We start from the raw sequence: 20,832 nt of genomic DNA on the forward strand, positions 1-20,832 counted from the left end.
CTGTATGCACTGCGCAGAGATTTTCATGTTGGACTGTACAGTTTGCTATGTTATTCTGGTATTACTGCTGCACATATCAATGCTAAACCTCATTTTCCGCTTCTCAGCCCATCGGGCCAATTTTTCTAGGTCTTGTTGCAGTAGTACGCCTTGATTCCTGTCATCAATAAACCTGCCAAACTTTGTGGTTTCTGCAAAAGGCGTTATCTACAGTAGCGTAAAAATATTTTGCATTTGTTTTTATTTTTCCAAAGTTTCAGGTGAGGACAGTTACCCTTCTTTGTGGAGGTGATACTGTTACGTAAAGTCAACGAAATTTAAAGCCTTGAGAGCTGCAGAGTTACCAAAATTTCTGAATTTTCCAGGATATCTTGTATTGGTGGATAGCTTATTTCATGGTAAGCGGATGTGTCAATATATATCGTGTTCGTAAACTATTCTGTAGTAACTTTGCATGTTTCTTTGGAACCTGAAGATGTGTGGTATATATCCTTCACATATAAGGCATTTCAATTTACTGTTATTTACAAACCTTCAGTTTACAAATTAATGAACAATACAGATGATCTCGGATATTAAATGCTTCTTAGGGACTTTACTCCCTCTTACTGTTGGTTGGTCGAGGAACTCTCTTACTTAATTGTGCCTTTCTGGAGTTCCTTGTAGGTGTTCTCTGGGAGGCCTATTGCTGCTAGGTCTTTGGCACCATGCCTTGAGATGGTCGTTACCTGTTCCATATGCCCAATTTCTTTGATCTCCTGTCTTAAATCTGTGTACTTCCTGATCTTTTCCTCGTAGATTTTCTGGAGGTTGCTGGTGTTGGGCCCTGCCACGTCGATCAGATAGGTAGACTTTTTCTTGTCAAAGAGGTGTATGTCCGGTCTGTTGTGTAGGATCTTGTCCGTTATTATGGGGCAGTTCCAGTACAGCTAATATAGCTCTAGTTATTATTATAAGATAAGAAAACCACTCCTGTCCGGCGATGGAAATCAAATGACATTTTCCCCCCCCCCCTGCATTTTATAATTATCTTTAATCAGTCCGAGTATAAATTCAACGGCAAAAGTTGTAATTTTAAAATAAAAAGAAGAGTTTAGAAAGCTAAAATAATTTTAAAATCTTGCTGTTACTATTATTAATATACATAAATTAATGCAAAATTACATACAATTCCTGCTTATTATAATTTACAAAAAAGGACGCATTTTTTTTAGTACAATGTACCATTTTCAGTCAGCTGGAGATTAAATTGTATGAATAATGGACACACTAAGTGCGAAATAAAATTCTTTGCCACGGAATTAAAAAAAAACATAAGTTAAAATTGACAATTATTTGTATGGAAACATGATTCGCACTTTGGGTGTCTGTTATTTATATAATTTCAGTTTATCACTCTCCAAAACGAGCGCTTTCTAATAATAAAACTGGTGTAATAATAAACTTAATAATCATAATTTCCTTTGCAACTCGCGGTATCCACGGACCAGTTTCAACCGGAAAGTTTTATGACAAAAAGAAAACATTCCCACTGGGTATTTTTACGACCAAGTTTTGTATACTAAACGATTTTTTGCACTTTTCTGATATGCAGTACGTCTGGCCAATGTGCGGTCCAGATTTGAACTTTTGTAACTTTTTATTGGGTTTCCTTAACGCTACTGTTTACAGAGACACTCTACACGGTTGGACACCCGAAGCAAGCACTCTTAACTGATGTAAACAGCATCGGTGATGGAACTCCAGCTGGGGTAATGGGATGTTTCCAAAGACGACAAGAGGACAGTTTGGATATCGATGGCACACTTACTGATACCGTTTTCAATAACTTCCAGTGACTCTCCAAAGTTGTAAAGTTCAAAGACACCAGCATTTCGATGTACGTCATATGCCTTTAAATGTACTCAATCAAAATTGGAGCGTAATTTTGCAAAATAAAAATAAATTCTGTTTATATGCTAGGATGGTCAAATTGGGTCAACGGACTTTGATTTAGACTACAATAATGTTATCATATTTGTGGTACTATCCACTTTATTCCATACACTTCTTTATTTTGTTAATCGTTCGGCTATTTCCCCTAAAAATGTTTTTCGGTTTTAGCAATACTTTTAACATTATTAGAATAAATCTCCGTTCTTATGCATTAATCAGTTACGTGCTGTTATGCGACCAAATACCCAATTACCCATTTAATAAAAAATCTACAAAAGTTGCTTAATTTGGGACCAGATATTGTCAATCTTTGAAATGAGTCCAACACTACTAAGTATACTCTTTTTTTAGAAAGTAACTACTCGCATGTTCTGGTGTGTGTGATTAGTAAGGTTGTGAACTAGCAATCACGAGGTTCATTCAAAGGTTGAATTCAATGAACACAAAATCCCTTTTGTGCTGATCCATGTAAATGGATTTATAATAATCAAAGGAAGAAATCGTAATTTATATTCATCGTATCTGTTCGTATTGTGTACATGCGTGGTGGAAATACTTTGAAGTATTATTCTTCTTACCAGTAGTCTTAAAAAACACCGACTTATTGATGCAACCTCGAATCTCCAGAGAGAATTGCGCAAGTTTCGTTTATTATATATCTCTGGTATTTTGGCTAACAGTGTTAGGCCAAACAGCCTAACCAGAAACGCCGTGGCCAACTGAGGGCATCGCCATTTTGAGCACGTAATCTCTTAACGTATTCTCAGTCATCTCTCTCGAGATGATGGTGGTGAATCACCAGGCGGACTCCTGAAGTCGGCTCAGATCTTCTGTATCGATTACCTTCTTGAGCTCTCCCTCATCCCCTTATTATTCTTGTCGTATACGCAAGCTTTACCAACCTCGAATCCGCGAAAATCTCTTACTTATTATTTGCTTTTCTCCTAATCTCATAAAACAATGTTTTCATTTTTTTTTCTTTCTTTAATTTTTTTTTTTTTTTTTTTTTTTTTTTTTAGTTTGGCCATTGTTCTAGAGTCCCTCATTATCAAAATCGTCAATTTTCTGTGTTTTGGACGATAAAATTTATTTTTGCTGTTCCAATAACAACCACCTTCCTTCTCTTCATTTCTAATAGCTAATATTTTTGGTCTGACAGTGACCTTATGGTAACGTGCAGATCGATTTCTTCACGTCACAGATTTCAGTTGCTCTGCGCCACAAGTACGTGGCCCCCAATTTCATCTGATGGGCGCGTTATAAGAGCAAGTAGTCAAGTCTTCGCTGTTTGTTCTACAAAGAGTGGCCCGTTTGATAGGTAGCTGATGCTACTGACCAGCTGTCCTCTTTGTGATTCCAGCTTCAAATGATTCTTTTCTTATACTGGTGTCAACCCTGGTTATATGATTTATTGAGCAGCATAAAGGGCTGGTCAGGCAGAAATAACCAACTAAATTTGTTTCATTTAGCGTACGTCATGGTGTTTGAGATTTTTCTGACTTGAGATGAGCATAGATATCTTTCAAATTAATTTCAGAATTCCTACTAGCATTGTTTCATAAATGTATGATGAATACGAAGAGGGAACGTGTTTTGTTCTTTTCTATTTAAGCGCATATCGGAAATATCAATAACTCTATTTAATTGTACGAAACAGTCCATAGTGACCAGATCTCGTTTTTAATGGGATTGCAGTCAAAAATAAAAATATAATCCAGTTCCTTTTATTAGCTAAAATAATTAGATTTTGCTCTTCAACAATACTTGTAAATGGCAGAATGAATGTTATTAAATGTAACTTAGTAAAATATTTAGATTTGAATATTAAACGCTTTTGAATTTTAAACACTTTCTAAAAGAGAGAAGGGTAGTACTGAAAGACAACCTGCGCAGCGGATTCTAAGTCGTTCATGTCTTTTAAAAGGTCTCCATGATCCATATATATCTGGCCACATGAAGTATCATCGCTAGAACACAATGAAAGAGCTCTCAGAATGTAATCCAGGGCCTAAGTTGGGAAAGAAAAATAACAGAATGAGTAATTTGCATCGTTACAGGCATTTTATGTATAAAATCATTATAAGAATTTTATCATACATCGTGTTTTATTTATTATAACAATTGGAAATTCGCAAGACAGATTCTTACAAAATTAAGAGTGAAATAGCGGGCCTATGGATTCTATTTTTTTGAATGTTTAGGTTACGTTATTGAAACGATTTTCTGAGGAAAGAGACAGTGGGAAGAATAGAAGCAGATCAAACTCAAGTATGGGGTGTCAGTGCGAAGAATGGAAGCAGAGGTGGCTTCATAAACTTCCTCCACTGTGGAGGAAGTTAATGAAGGCACTTCGATGAAACAGTGCGTCCATTCCAAGAGTCACCTCATCGTAACCTGATCAGCAACATATATTGCCATAACGGCAAACTGAGTGCCACCTTGTGATAACGCGAGATGGAGACACGTGCTCTTAACAGATCATAGATCCGAAATACAAATTGATTCTCAATGAATATTTATCTAGATAAAATTTGGGAAAATCGCTGTAAAACCTGGAAACCAAAGAGTCAGCTGTGATGGTTGCATCACCATTGATCAGGCAGACTTTGTCAACTTGATGAGCGGGAATTTAAACTGGCGTATGTATTGGAATCAGTGGTTAATGAATTATCGTATAGGGTGTTCGTGAATATTATCTGTGATTGCGCGTAGTCTTCGGTTACTGGCCAAAACTCTGAGTTTCCTGGTGAAAAACCACCGCGAGACCCTCTCCTGAGACCGACCATCTGAGCCACTTTGTTGAAGAAGCTGCTGTGCTATTCGATAAGAATATCATGGCAAAGATCTTACACAACACGCATTCAGAATATACAGTAAGTTAAGATCAGTAAGACAATTTCTCGGCCGAAAAAAGTTGACCTCATAACAGTAATCTGAAAATAAGAGAAAACAATGTAATCATAACAAGTTTAGTAATTAGCCAAATGACCCATTAAACGATGGTGTAATGATGTTTATAAAACAGGAAGAACGGAACAACTTAATTATTAATGACCCTAACAGAATAGTTGATGAGCTAAAATAATTTCTGCATCGATATTAATAGGTCAGCATTTTAAAGACTGATACTGGTTAGGATGAAGATGGGGCAAAGGAAGATGGTAGATGAGTTCAGAAGATGGGCCAGTGGGAAGGAGATGACTCTGTGGTCGCGGAATTGGTTGGAAACTGTCACCTTGAATGTGAGAAACGCGCGAGGATCTGATGAGTTTTATCCAGTGATATTAAACGAATCAGCAAGACAAATTGCCAGATTGGAGATGTGAAAATATTTTTCCAATGTTTCTGAAAATTTCTGTAATTGGAGAAAGATAATGACATCTTTCTCTAATTAATAATTTCAACGAGTCAGAATGCTCTTATAGGAACAGCTGGATAGGGATGAGATTGTACAAGAAGCATCATGGATTTGTTAAAAGTAAATCATGCCTAACTAATCTGATTAAGCTATTAGGCCGTTATTATCAAAAGGCCTTGTGTGTCGGAAACAAGCATACTGAACCAAATCTTTTCACCACTGACAAAACAAAAGTATAAAATAAGACTTGATTAAAATACAGTTAAAAACAATATACCAAAACTTATTAAGAATAAAACTATGTACATATAAAAGTATTAAAAGCGTTAAGACCATCATTATACAGGTTTGGAGACCTCATACCAGGAAGGATATTCTTGAAAAGGTGTAAAAATAAAAAGCAGAGCAACAAAATTAGTTATCAGCACAAAGATGGATAATGAATATATTTTTTTCTTTTGATTTTGCAGGCGAAAAAAACTGAGGGACATTAAAAAAGATAATTCTAGACTATATACATGAAAATTGTCTTTAACCAAGCTGTTATTAACTATTGTAGCAAATTACTGCGTAACTCCGTAGAACTAGAGCGTTGGTAAATTTAAAGAGGGATTGGACAGATAGCCGAATGAAATCAGGCGACTTTAAGCTTGATTCTAAAGAAGTCTGACTTCTTTTGCATAATTTGATTTTATTGATACTAATATTAATGTACTCCAATAAGTAATCAACGTAATGGGCAACCTGGGCTACACATTGTCTTGTAGTCTAGGTTAATTGTCTCTATCTCATGAATGTTTATGCATTGATTTTATCTCTACGAACTGGCATTCTAATTTGAGGCTAGTCAGCAACTAAATAACCCAAACGCGCAATTTCGAAGAAAGGAAAAAATGAACTCCACTTGAGAGTAATAAAATTAGTTGTAAAGAAATCAGCTTCCACTGTTCGAAGAATAATTCTGTCAATATTTGGAAGAATTTGTGTTCATGCAAATGAATACAGCAATTAGTAATTAAGTTGAAAAACCAAAGTTCCCCGAGACCAAGTAGCTTGACCAATTGCAAGGCTCCATCCATTCCCAACTGGAGTGTTCCCCATTCTTTGGATGGTGACCGAAATCGAACGCATTTTCATTTGGGGTCGAGAAAGCAAAAACGCTGCCCGCTGAGCCACTTCTGAGGAATATTACTGAAGGTTAATAAATGAAGTTTCTTGATTTATATGTGTTTTCTATAGAAATGCAATAATTGAGAAAATATTCGTTTCGTTGTTGGGCTTCAGCTGTTTTTTTCATGGAATTTAGTAAAGGGTTCTTAACAACATTTGCGGAAAGACGGATGCTGGCGGAGCTATTATTCAGCGCTTCTTCCCGTCATTGAAGGAATGTCTTTAGCAGGATATAAAATCTACGCGATCTATGAAAAGACCTACAGGAAATAATGCGAGTGGACTTCCGGTAAGAAATCAATTTTTTCTGACATGGGCATATCAACGTAGAGGATTTCTCTCTCATTAAGAATCCCAAAACTTCTTGATCGGTTATGCCCGACTTCATCCGCGCCACCATTTATTCGGAGCAGTGAACTGTGGTGACAATGAGATCGGAAGTGATTTGCTAACGCAGCCATTGACCTCTACGTATATCTAAAATGCGTCATTCAACAGGTAATTGATAGCCATAAAAGTTTTATTGATTTAGGATTATGACCACAATTTTTAATAGTCAATGAGTCAATAGTTAAAAGGTGCCAGTTGCAAAACGTGGCAACTAGATATCGTAGGGTGTTGTCAGTCCTGAGCTGAGGAGTAAAATGAACGAGAGGAGTAAAAACATAAAATCTCAGGGCATAACAGATGGCTGAATTAAGTCTACTGATCTCTGTTGCAAAACTTTTTTACAATTTATTCTTGAACAGACTATTCTCGAAAGTTTGAAGGAAATTTCGAAAAGCTTTAGCATAAGAATACTTAAAGATGAATGCCTCGTTGAATCACTGTTTTACGTTCGAAATATGAATCTTATACTAACTGCTTTATCTGAACCGACCAAAACGTCGGTTCAAATAAAGATATCGATCAAAACGACCCTTTACTGACACATAGACTTATCTCACTATTATAGCAGATAGACGTGTATACTTAATGGATATAAAGTGTGCATATAAAGGAATGTGATTTGTTATTATCTTTCACAAACCTTTATTACAACTCATTATTATGATGAAGGAAAAATGAATTTTGTTTCTGTAGATCACAAAAAAATACGATTGTACAATGAGTACAACACGCTTCTTCTAAATTGATCTTCTTTACAACTCATTCCTTTTTTGTCCCAAAGGTTTAAACAGAACACTATTCAATTTTTAGAGCCAAGTAGTGTGGCTTTTGTGAAGTGTTTTTTTTTTTTTTTTTTTCATTTTCTCTTGGTAAAAGGAATTCTCACTGATTCAGGAATTCATTAATTTATGCATGAATAATCTGGCTTTGCAAAATGCCCACAAATTTTCGATTTCAATGAACTTCTTCTGGGAAGCGCAAGAGTAGACCATCGGAGGATCTCGTGCCCGTCTGCAAGTTATGTCGTCGTAATTAATTATTTATTTCTTTACTTGCATAACGCTTATTCTTAACTTTAAGTTCAGTAATTTAACTGTTTAATTGCTGTTTATATATTTGCCTGATGTTGCAATCATCATTTTAAAGATTACTTGGACTCATTTATATTGCACTAAATCTTGAAAGACAGAAAAAAACAGCGGTCATTTTTTTGCTGCTGTTTTTTTTTCTCTCTCTCTCATATTGAACCAAAAAGTAGTTTCTGCTTTATTTTGACCTGATAGCGAAGCAAAAAGATTTTTCTGTTGGTTTATTTTTCATTGCCATAATAAGAAAAGTCTTAATTTTTCTTTTATTCAGCTACTGTAGTTTTTAAATAGATTTTGGTGGTGAAAATCTGTTCAATTACCTTGTCATTTATACTTATTTATCGAGTAGGAATAATAACTGAATTTATAGTAAATGGGAGTATCAACGTTTTGGTGTAAAATAGAACTGTATGTCTAGCACTTCCAGAAAAATAAATTTGAAAACAGCATTCAATAAAATATATTTATCCGAATGTTATGTGATTGTTTCAACTTCTTTCGTGTTTTTGCCTGAAGTAGTAGCTTTGCCGCATCACTCTACTGTAATGCGGTGCGGCAGCATCTCAGGCGGAATAAAATTACGTCCTTGGATAACAGCATTTTTCTTTAACAGCCAGCGAGTATTACTCGGTGTACTTATTGCTGTAACATCGCCTACATTTCGAATTAATTAACTAGTAGCTTAAATGTCACCTTAACCGTCTTCTGATTAATGATTTCCAATATTGGTTTCGTCACTCTCGATTCACAAGGGCCTGTTTTAATCCACCCTTCTCGGGAGCAGTCATTCCTGTGTTTTTAAAGGCATTTTTTACGATTTAGCATAGATTTACCTTGTTCTGTTTTCTGTTCTTCACAACTTGATGGCCAGTCCAACTTCACTACTTCATTCGTGTGATGATAGATGGCTCACAGATTTCAATTAATCTCGAAGTATCCTAAATTATTCCAATATATTAGTTATATTATTCTACAAACGCTATTCTCAAACCTGGAAAGGCTCTCGCTAACCCCTCTAAAATCCTCCACTGCTCACTACAGAACAGTTATGTTAACTATTGATCTTTATCACAGACTTCTTTAAAATACACCTCAATCCCTAAATGCAGCGCTAGGCTACTATTGCGCGTAATATAAAGTGTTTGTTTATTATGGATTGCATCATGGCACTGTCCTACAATTTATAGTAGGAATCATGCGAGACTAGTTTATATTAAATGTCGAGTTTCTATACCGGATTGGAATATGATGAGTTTTTTTTCTCGTTTGTTACGGTGTTGTTGGTCTGCCGTCGTAAGAATAAACCGACCATATTCTATAGAAAACGTTTTTTCAAATGAAATAAAGGACGTGGGAGCGGTTAGCGATACAAGTTAGCCAGAGCGTCTCCAGAGCTCCTCCTCTGTCTTCACGAAGATAGAGGAGGAGGCTGAAACTCCGACAGTGGAATTTTATCATTTAAATGTGACACAAAAACCAACCAGGGAACATAAATATGAATTGCTTGGAAGAACTAGTGACTAGACCTCATGAAGTTTAGGTTTGGTTGCTGATGCAGATATCTTTGCTTATACCAATACTCTTCCCAGCTGAAATATATTACATTGATTCCTATCAAGAGTGGACATGGACAGAAGACCACTGCGGTGTTCAGGAAGGGAGAAAAGAGAGCCAAATTCACTAGGTAACTACACGTTATCGTGAAGTGAATACTGCCAGCTGTAGCTCTCACCCAATCTTTCATAGCAGCACTCATTGGGCTGTTTTTGAACTGTTGTGAAAATTTACATAGACCCCGATGGCTAGACAATCAACCAAAGCCAATGTAACGGGAAACAAAGTTTCCTGCTGTGGAAAGAGAAAGGCAAGATTTTCAGTAAGTGCTAGTGGGACAATGAGGACAATTGTCTAAAAATACAACCGTGAGCAGAGCGATCCAGACCCATTTTATGCAGGTTATACGAGCTACTCTACACTGATTGGTGGTGTAGAGTAGCTCGTATAAGAGCACATGCCAAAAAGCTTAGCAATACGCACACAATTGCAACTGCTAATACTATGCTTCGGTCTCGAGACTGCTAGTTGAAGTAGTGGTCATTTATTTGGTTTATTAGGAATATTTAAGTTGTACTATAAACTTAAGGACTATATGCATAAAACGTGGAAAATTCCTACTCTCGTACACTTATTCTTCATTGTGAATTTTCCGCAATTTATACATTCAGTGTAAATTGCGGAAACATTTGCAACTGGCGTAGAACTGGTAATATTGTAGTTGGAGACTCGGTGACTGTGTTCTAGCCTCATGAATCACATTTACTTTTGCAGAGTAGCGAAAACAACGTGATGCAATGGCTCTCCAACTACCTCGTTCAGAAAGTTAAGACAGTGATCTTAGACTCGGAGGAATGCCTTGTACGAGAAAGAAAATCACAGGACCCAGTGTTTTTTATTCTCTGATAGAAGTGCGACATTAAATCTGATCATTTGCGAACTTTCTGGATATTATTAAAGATCAAGTGCACCCGTCAATGTCCCCGTTGTTTCCTACTGACCGTGGCATTGAACTAGATGTGCAGATATGGTTTTCAGAATATTTGAACGATTCTATCCCCCATCACACCTTTTTACAACATATGGGTCGACCATCGGACAGTACCAATGCAGTTTTAGAATGCCCTGCATGCAATATGGCAGGCCGCATCCCCGTATGTGCTTCATAATCTGGTATAATCATAATCCGTGCTTTATTATCTTCATAATCCTGAGATCCATGCCACACTGCATCTATAAGCCGTTATTCAGCTTCCGACGAGGCATAACATATCATTGTGTGTTGGCGGTTATATTTCGAGGAGTTTTTGAGTATTTGTTTTGGTAGTAGAATTTAGACTAGCTGGAAATATTTCTTTTCCCACATACCTAACATTTATTGAGCGACTGTGTCAATTTTATATTGTATTAAGTACACAGAATGTTTCATAATAGCCATAAACATACTCGTATGTCAGATTCTACACTGATGTGGAGCTATGACTGTTTGAATTTTAAAAAAAGAAACCACATATTTAGTAAAATGTTTATTCCTACTAAATAGATGCTTTCTTCTTCGTTTTAATTATTTTGTACCACTGACAACTCCACAGACGCTTCTTGAAATTCAAAAATTAGCTCAACTGTTCTGAATTGAGCAAATTTTTGAACTTTTTTGATTGTTTTCAGGTCCTGGATTGATACTGAAAGTATGGCCTATACGTTATGAAACGCCCTGTGTATTTATATTAAACTCGTCAAGAAGGATTGAGGCTTAGAACGTACACAACTATTCATTCTTAAGTGGCTAGGATTGAGGCTTAGAACGTATTTCTATTCATTCTTAAGTGGCTATTTTTCACTAATTTACAATATTCGTACCTCTGTCGTCCTGTTCATTCTGGCATAAACTATGGACAGTTTGTGTAGAGCATCGCGGTCACTGTTATTGCTGCTAATTACAGAAATAAGAAATTGCTCCGCTTGGACATAGTTCCTCTCCAGCAACAGTAGCTCTGCCTGCAAATACCACAACAAAATCAGAGAATTTAGAATAAACAAACCGAGACGAAAATTTGTTAAACATTTTAAATACAAATAATGGATTAATCTAAGAACATGAATTGAATGACTTTTCTTTCAACAAAGGAAATAAATTGTTTATAGCGGTTTTTTATTCTAAATTTTATTTATTAAATCGCGAACTCGAGATTTAATTTTTACTAATTTTAACAACAAAGCTATGATATGGTTATCATTATTAGTTTTCCTGTCATAGTAGCTGATCTGATAGAATTATTGTTTCAAAAAGCGATTATAAATTAACAGCAACTTTAATTTTCTTTCCTTCCACTTGTTTCGAATATATTTGCTAATTAAAATATAATTTTCGAGTAGCGGTTACATTCTTAAAAGATAACGTATTTCTAATGATGGATATGAATTCATGTAGTTTGTTTGCTGCTGATTTATAACCCCTTTTGTACAGACATCTTCGATACAAGTTACTTGGAGTTACAGCCGACGATACCTCTAATTATGCTGGAATAACGATTTTCTGTAGAACTTGTGCGAATCGATCTTTCACGTCTGGTGGGGAATTTCTTCCACGTTACCTGTATCGATCAGCACCCAACTTATCATAGCAGAGAATTGACAGGCAGTTCATGCACATTATCAGGTGGCAGAATCGGGGAACATATGCAGCAGAAAACTGGATGAATGTTGTCAATCGAAATGGGAATCTTTTCGATCACAGCCGTACCATACGCTCTGCAGTTAAGGGACATCGCACCTTCCTTTGCTCTCTTCTCCCCTGGCTCCGGTAGCTTTGACTAGAGCAACAGCCATCGTACAATACATTAATCTTTCTAAGCCAGTAAATGGTCCTTGTTTTACTATAATAGACAAAGTGGATCAATAAATGCTCATTGATCACTTTGTATGCAAGTTCTAACGGGCCTTGGTTGTGTTAATAGAGGATTGTTGTGTTCGACACCATCCATTTAGTAGGTGAATTAAACCTCTTACTTAGGCGGCCACAAAAGGATAAAATTGATAGCGAGTTCCTTTAATAACAGAGCTATTAATTAATTTGACAATCAGATGGGCTTGTTAACGAAAATTCTGACGAAGCACTGCAGGTGGATATTGTAAATTTAATCTTACATTGTAAATTGGTGGACGTTTCGGCATCCTCAGATTTAAAGGGGAATAATTAATTTTTCAAAAAGGAGTAGAAATACCAGTTAAGAAGTAACGATGTAACCGATACTTATAAAGTTTTTTGTTTGTTTGCCTTCTAGGCTAAGGGCAGATTAAACTATTTCTCACCAGCATTAATCAAATTTCTGGCTTTCAGTAACAGGCACAACTAAAGTGTGCAAACTTTGTGAAGCAAATTTCCATATATAATTTCCACCCAAAGGCACCCCTCCATTTAAGAAATTCGATTTCCTTTTCTCTGGACACACACAATTTTAAATTCGGGTTTTATTCTGAAAAATTTGCTTCTTCCCACGTACTCCAAATATACACTAGGTACTTATTTTTTCGAACTAATAGTACTATGCAATGCATAATTAGAGAAAAATGTAAATAGCAATAAGACATTCGCTTTTGTATGGTGTGTTCGTGGAATATTTTTTTTAATCTAAAAAAATATCTTGTTTTTATAAGTGCTTTTAAGGTGCTGAAAAATACTATAGAAGATGTGTTATTTTATATTACTTTAACAAATTAAATGATTACAATAACCAACGGCGCGATTTTTGGATGCGTCCTCAGTAGAAACAATACGACTATATTAATCCACATAAATTATTTCCCTTCGGGCAAAACTGTTAGACATTCTGAACAATGTTCGTTAATTGAATTTTTGTTAGAGATTTATTAAGAGAGGGCTGAAGCTGATCATCTGTTCTGTCAAGTAGTGAATCGTATCTCGTGGCATAATTTATTGCGCTCGGTCCCGAGTTATCCAGCCGATTCCAAACGGCATTCGCCATCCAATTTAGATAAATCGACGACAGATTTCCATGAAACTTTGATAAGTATTAGGGGACAACACACTAAAAATTATATGCATCCATGTATTCCTGATAATTGTTTTTTTTTTTTTTTTTTTTTTGCCATTTTCCAATGCTTTGACTCCTAAATGACGAATATGACACAAGGTGGAATACAATAACCACGGATTCGAGTATTAGGCAAAATAATTCTTATTACTTAAGTATAGTGAGTTTAAAAGTGACTAATTTCGCTTACCAAGGTAAATAACCGCAAATAAGTCGACACTTCCTGTTTTACAGATCTTATTTGTTAATGTATATTTATATAAAATTATCAGTAGGCGCTGGTTGACGAAGTGCCTATTCACTATAAATCCTGCGTAATATAATCAAATAGGACGCTCTTCTATTCGACAAAATTATCGGTTACAGGAACTACTCGACTTACGTAATACTCGACTTACGGAAATTCGACTTTACGTAAGTTTTTGCCGGCTGGTGCAAGCTTAAAAAAAAATCGTGGGAACGTATTTTGCATCCCGTTGAAATAAATGGAGGTATCGTGAAAATATCGTAATGTGAATCCAATAACGCGTTGCTCTTTTTTTTTTTTTTTTGTAATTCGTTGGAAGTTTAAAATTTCGCTGTATTACTAAGCTATTTATCTCTCTAAAAGGTCATATTTATAATGGACATTGCACTACTTGCACTACCCTTTCATCGTTATCATATGTTCCCGCTATAAGAATCATTTTCTAAAGCACGTTTCTAGAGGTCACGACCATAAAATAATTTGCAATTTCCGGTTTATTGGGCTTTTATGTTCGTGCAAGTGGTTGTAGTGCCAGGAAACGAAACAAAATTGATTTAGAAATGAAGATGAAAATGATTAAGAAGTACGACGCAGGACAAAGTTTATCATCTATTTCAAGGGAATTAGGTCTCGCTGCTTCAACAGTGAATACTATTTTAAAGAACAGTGCGCGTATAAAAGAACATGTCAAAGGATCAGCGCACTTAAGATCAACAGTGATCACAAAACAGCATTCAGGTGCTATATCGAAGATGGAACAGCTGTTAATAATGTGGATGGAAAATCAGATTCAGAAGTGAGTGCCCCTGAGTCTAATGATTATCCCAGCAAAAACAACAAGTATTTATAAAGATATTAAGGATAAGTACGGCGAAACCCCATCCAAGTTCGTGGCAAGCAACGAGTGGTTTAATAGGTTCAAGCATCGCGCTGGTTTCCACAACGTTAAAGTATGCGGTGAAGTCGCCAGTGCCGATTCTGCAGCTGCAGAGAAAGTTTGCGATTTGTTGGAAAAAATTATTGATGAAGGCGGCTATTCAACGCAGCAAATTTTTAACGTTGACGAGACTGCTCTCTCTTGGAAAAAAAAAATGCCGGATCGAACATACATTGCCAAAGAGGAAAATACAATGCCAGGTTTCAAGGCATCAAAAGATGGGGCCACGCTCTTGCTTGAGGCTAATGCAGCGGGTGATTACAGATTAAAACCACTGCTTGTGTACCATTCTGGAAATCCTCATGCATTTAAGGGCATCAATAAAGCCACCCTACCCGTGCATTTCCGATCGAACCAAAGAGCACGGATAAAAATATCTCTCTTTGAGGATTGGTTTAAATGCTGCTTCATCCCAGAGGTTGAAAAAGATTGTAAAGACAACGAAGTTCCTTTCAAGATTTTGCTTCTATTAGATAATACTGCTGGACATCCTACGCATCTAGATGATTTCAATTCGAACGTGAATCATATTTCTACCGCCAAACACGACTTCACTCATCCAACCTATGGATCAGGGTGTTATTTCGAATTTAAAAGCATACTATTTGCTCAGGCATTGTCTGCAGTAGACGATGAGAAAAATTTTACATTAAGAGAATTTTGGAAATCTTACAATATTTACCACGCCATCTTAAACATTAATAAGGCCTGGGCGGGAATTACTAAATGGTGCATGGAAGAAAATATGCCCACGACACGTAAAAGGTTTCAAAGGATTTGAAAAAGACGAATCATTTGAAGAGGTTACAGATAAGATTATAAAGGTTGCAGAGCTATTTCAGTTGGAGGTTGATGCCAAAGACGTGGAGGAGTTAGAGGAAGAAGAGAAGGAATTATCTAACGAAGGCAGCGATAGTGAAAGAAGGAAATGCTGACGAAGCTCAAGATGAACTAAAGGAGGAGCCGAGACAATTTCGTGAAATTGCATCGGAAATGACGAGGTTTGAGAAGATGGATCCTGACAGCCAACGATTCTTAAAAGTTAAGAGAGGGGTGAATGATATGCTTGCTTGCTACAAGAAATCTACGATGAAAATAAAAAAGCCACCGTCCAGTCATCCATTAATATGTTCTTTCGTAAGGTTGAGCGGACGACCCCTTCTAAATCACCACAGCTGTCAACCTCCGCAGCGGCGTACTTATCAGCTTGAAGACGTTGATTCTGGCAACGATGCTCGAGAGGTAAAACTTATTGACGTTATGCCTGTCTCCTCTCTGTTTTTATAATTTTGAAATTTATTGCACGCTTTTGTCATTTTTCCTGCGCACGAGAAAAAAAAATTGAATAAATAATTTCATTTACATGTTCGTCTAACATTTCTTTTTTTGATTCAATCAATTCAGCGAGTGCTGCACAAGCAATGGGGAAATTCGACTTACGTAGCTTCCCCGGAACGCAAACCGTACGTAAGTTGGGGAGTTCCTGTATTTGAAACGGTAAGAGTGAGATTTCTTATAAACTTCCTGGCTCTGTACAGTAGCCAAGCAAATTTTAAAAAATATGATAACACTATTGCTAGTTTATTTGGGCATGTACTTCGTTTATTTTGTTAACACTCTTTTTTTAACTTTGAGAACAGAGCAGTCTTACCATAAAGTGTGTTTAAGGAATTCTTCATGCGACGTTTTTCAAAATTAACTTTGGGCAATGGCAGCCCTGCAGATCTAGAACATACCACGATCACTCATTCAGTATCTATTAAAAGGTCTTCTACTGTTTAAAAGAAGATCCAGCCACAGTAACAGAACGATCACATAGATCTGCAGTCCAGCGAGGAATACCATTAGCTCAGATTTACAGGAGTCTTGCCCATCCAAAGAATAAAACAGTCACAGCAGAAGTATGATATAAGACGCTTTCAGGAACCCGTATTATGTCAGAAACAAAAGCAATGGCAGTGAAGAAACACTAGTATGGCTTAGCCCAGATTTAGAAATAGTTTGATTGATTACATGACTCGTGAATTGATATCACACACAGGCTGTATCCCTTAATCTTGCTTCCAAAAAACAGTCTGGCTTGAGAGAAAGACTATTACTATAGGGGGACATAACCAATCCCTTCCTTTTTTGTTTAATCGGCTGTCATAGTGGGGTCGCAAAGATGGCGCTCTTCAATTAACGATATGCTTTGACTTAATTTCTATGTTAATATAGTTAATTTAAAATAAAAATTCTTAATTTCCTTCTGTTTATCTTAGAAATAAAATGAAGGATCTTGTTATTAAATGTTAGATAAATTGACTTTACTTACGTAATGTACTTTGCCTTCTGAAAATAAAGGATATTTTTTTTCTATTTCCTGGAAAATTTTTCGCGCATCCAAAAACCTTCCAGCACTAAGATAAAGCACTGCTAGATTGTCTAGAATTTGAGGGTCTTCCTTTGCTTCAAGGGCTCTGTGAAAGAAAGATATTTTAATAAAGAAATTTCCAATTCTAAAAATAAAATAAATATCGTTATTTAAACAAATTCTTATATTGCAGACTAAAACCGAAAACTTGAAGTATCAGGGCGAAAATTGTTTAAAAGTTTTTTGTTATTGATAAATCCATATTGAAAATTAATTCCAGATTATCGCCAGTTGCAAGATGCATTCTTTTGAATGCCAAATATCTCTGTTAGATTTTATAACCTATCCAAATGATCGCATAGAAATTTGCGTCGTATTTAAGAAAAAATAAAAGCAATTTGACATAACTACGTTTTATTAATTTGACATATTCTATGACTACATTCTATTACCATACGAACTGGCACACAGACTATGGAAATCACTGCACCAGAAATCAACGAATCCAGTTGGAATGGCTTGGATTACTTCTTCTCCATTATTATTGTACTTAACAAGAAGAGTCTTTTAGAGGGTATTTCCTTATAACTGCAGATTTAGAAGGCGGTTTGTTGAGCCCTTTTGATAGAAGATATTTTCAACGAACAATTATGCTAACTTGTTTTTGCATCTGCCCGAATCCATTTCAAGATAAACCGAAAAAAAATCTCAAGTGACCTTCGCAGCACGCTTGTGAATTTTCATTCGTTTTGTTATCTTAACTAGTTTCAGGGGCACTATTTTCTAGTTTTTTTTTTGTATTTAATTAAATGTTACTGTATTTGATATTAAAAATGTCCTGAACTCATTTCTTCAGAAATTATTCCATCTTATCCTTTCGGATTTGTTATTGTAAGTACCGTAATTTTATTTGCCTAGATACAAAATCTACCAACAGCGTTTATTCATTCAACCAAGCTTATAAATTTAATGGCTCGAAATATTAAGTTATGCACTTTAAATCCAACGACCGTATTTGCAGTTTAAACATTGGGTTACACCAAGCAATTGTTGCGAGAACAACTTCGACAAAATTAGATTAATCTGCTAATGGACATTACGCGTTTATAGGCTCTTTTGAGAAGAACATTTATAACATTAACTGGTGACCTCTTACTTTTTGTACAAGTCTTCTGCTTCTCTGTTATGGTGCATGGAGCGAAGGGTTCGTGCTGCGTTGAGTAAAGCCACAGTATGATTCGGTTGAACTCGTAAAGCCTGCTGGTATTGTTGAATGGCTTCCCGAACTCGACCTGGAAAATACAGAAAGTGCAGCATTAAGATTCTAAACTCTAGATGCCATTAGTTTACCAAGGGATCTCGGATTCTCCGGGGAAATCTAGTAAAATGATTTCTTCCTCTCGCTCTACTGACAAGTGAGTTTTCGAAGTAAGTGTCGAGTAACGAACATAAACTGAGGTACAACTAAAAATTACGGTGGCCAATAAATAGAAATTGTACTAAGGAGGCACTTTGATTTCTCTCAGCTTCACCAGAAAATCGACGTTCGAAACCCAGAAGAAAGAAGATCGGCCATTAATTTCTTAATCAAATTGCGCTACCGATTGCGTTTCAGATTTCCTTAAAGATCTTTGAAGTTTGAAATGTATGGATTAAGGAGGGACGTAACTGAATTAATGGAAAAAATGTCTTGTACAACTATTAAAATCACTTATCGGAGGGAACAAGATGCACAATTTTTTTAATTGCATTGTGAAAATCTTTTGACTGCTTTTCGCTGCTCTGTATTAGTATCTTACTAACATGCAAAGATCCAAAATTTGCAATGCCAAAAAAGGGAAATTTTAAATTACCAGTGTCCTATCCTTAATTTCACAGAAATATTTCCAGAATCATCCAAATAGGGCTTACAATACCGGGATCCCGGTCATTTTTTCCCGATATTGAAATACCGGTATTGATACAAAAAATACCGGTTTTTCGGTACTAATTTAAAAAAAATAATTGTTTATAATTTAATCACATAAAGGTTATAAAATCACCTTTATGTGATTATGACGTCGTTATCTCTACTAGAAAATGTTCGATAAATCATCGATAGGACACCATGCAACATTGCAACCTGTCGACAATTCTCAGAGAACTTAATGTCTGACCGTATCGCAAGTCCCGTTCCTCCACTACTGACTTTAGTTCAACTCCACCAAGTGTATAAGTTATTTTGGGTTGCTGTTCCCCAGGTGTAAGACCTTGCATTTTGCTGAATTAAAGCACAGCTGACACTTTTCTGACCATCCCGGAAGTCTATCTAGGTTACTCTGAAGAAGCTCTGCTTGGCGGTAATCGTTAACTATTCTACTGATCTTTACATCATCTGCAAGTTTAGACCTCACGCCCTCCATCCCTTCATAGATATCATTTAAGATAATCAAAAACAACAGTGGTCCCAATACTGATCCTTGGGGAACCCCACTACTTATTTTAACCCGATCTGAGGAATAACCATTTATCACAACCCTCTGCCAGGTGCCTTCAAGCCATCGTGCTATCCATCTAAGAATTTTCCCTATGATTCCAGCCAGTTCCAGCTTATAAAGTAACCACTCATGTGGGACTGAGTCAAATGCTTTGCTGAAATAAAAAAAAAATAAACAACGTCGAAATTATTCCTCAAATGCAGCTCACGAGTGACCTGTCAAAAGGGTTAACCAGATTTGTTAAACACGATTTTCCCATTACAAAAACATGCTGAGTATCCTTCAGAATTCCATTTCCATCTAAATGATCCTGAATTCCACCCTTGATCATTGCCTCCATGATTTTCCCTACTACTGAAGTTAGACTGGTCGGTCAGTAGTTCCCCGTTGAACTCCTAGAACCGCCTTTATGTTCCAATTTACACCAATCCAACGGAATCTCTCCTGAGTCCGGTGATGCTCTCATAACTAGCCTTAATGGTTCAATGCACTCACTTGCCGCCTCCTTTAAAAGGATTATAGGGTATATGCCATCAACCACAGGAGCCTTACTCGCCTGTAGGCGGGAAAGTTCTAATTAAATAATCATTTGAAATTTCAACATCATTAATTACATTTTTTTTCAACTTCACTTCCATAATATCTCATTGACACAAAAGGTTTTTTTATGTAAATATCGATGAAAATAACTGTTGAGTCCATCTGCAACTTCAGCTGTTATCTAATACTATCCCACGTCCATTGCATAATGGTCCAATGTGATTTGTCCTTCTGTTCTTTGCATTTATATATATGAAGAATTCCTTAACTGCAATCTTCGCTCTCTTCTTTATTCCTTATCCCCACTCTTTGCTCTCTCTCAGACTCAGTAAAGATACCATGGTGAAAGTTATATTTCGTTTAATAAAACGTCTTTCTCCTTCAGAAAATGATAAACATAATTCAACCATGGACGACCAACATGGAACAGAACATCTGTGTTCCTCAAATTCTTTTCAAAATAAGAAATTCCTTGACTCCAATGAGATTCTAAAAGATGAACTTGAATCGGAAATTAATGAAATACTTTTAACTATTTTTTCTAAAAACGTTCAAAGCCTAGAAATTATGGACTGAGATCTTCTACGATTATCTCAGTACCAGAACAGAATCCGAAAGGGCATTTTCTGCCCCTAATCAAACATGTACCAAAATTAGATCCATTTTAAACGATCCTACTATTGATTGCTTATGTTTCTTAAGAGCTCACTTTATTCGGACAGGTAGTG

General features: G+C 36.2%; 1 protein-coding gene across 1 annotated transcript in view; it reads right to left on the minus strand.

Moving 5' to 3' along the window:
- LOC150087082 (protein O-mannosyl-transferase TMTC1-like) overlaps window positions 1-20,832 on the minus strand; it is a 189,063-nt gene that overhangs the window by 11,523 nt on the left and 156,708 nt on the right. The window contains exons 13-16 of the mRNA XM_090371806.1: window positions 18,244-18,379; window positions 17,049-17,193; window positions 11,356-11,493; window positions 3,821-3,943 (exon numbers count right to left, since the gene is read on the minus strand). Of these exons, the coding sequence (XP_090227932.1) occupies window positions 3,821-3,943; window positions 11,356-11,493; window positions 17,049-17,193; window positions 18,244-18,379 (542 nt within the window). The remainder of the gene's footprint in view (window positions 1-3,820; window positions 3,944-11,355; window positions 11,494-17,048; window positions 17,194-18,243; window positions 18,380-20,832) is intronic.

This window comes from Mastigoproctus giganteus, chromosome 4 (genome assembly GCF_048544385.1).
Source record: "Mastigoproctus giganteus isolate SK-2022 chromosome 4, ASM4854438v1, whole genome shotgun sequence".
NCBI lineage: Eukaryota > Metazoa > Arthropoda > Arachnida > Uropygi > Thelyphonidae > Mastigoproctus > Mastigoproctus giganteus.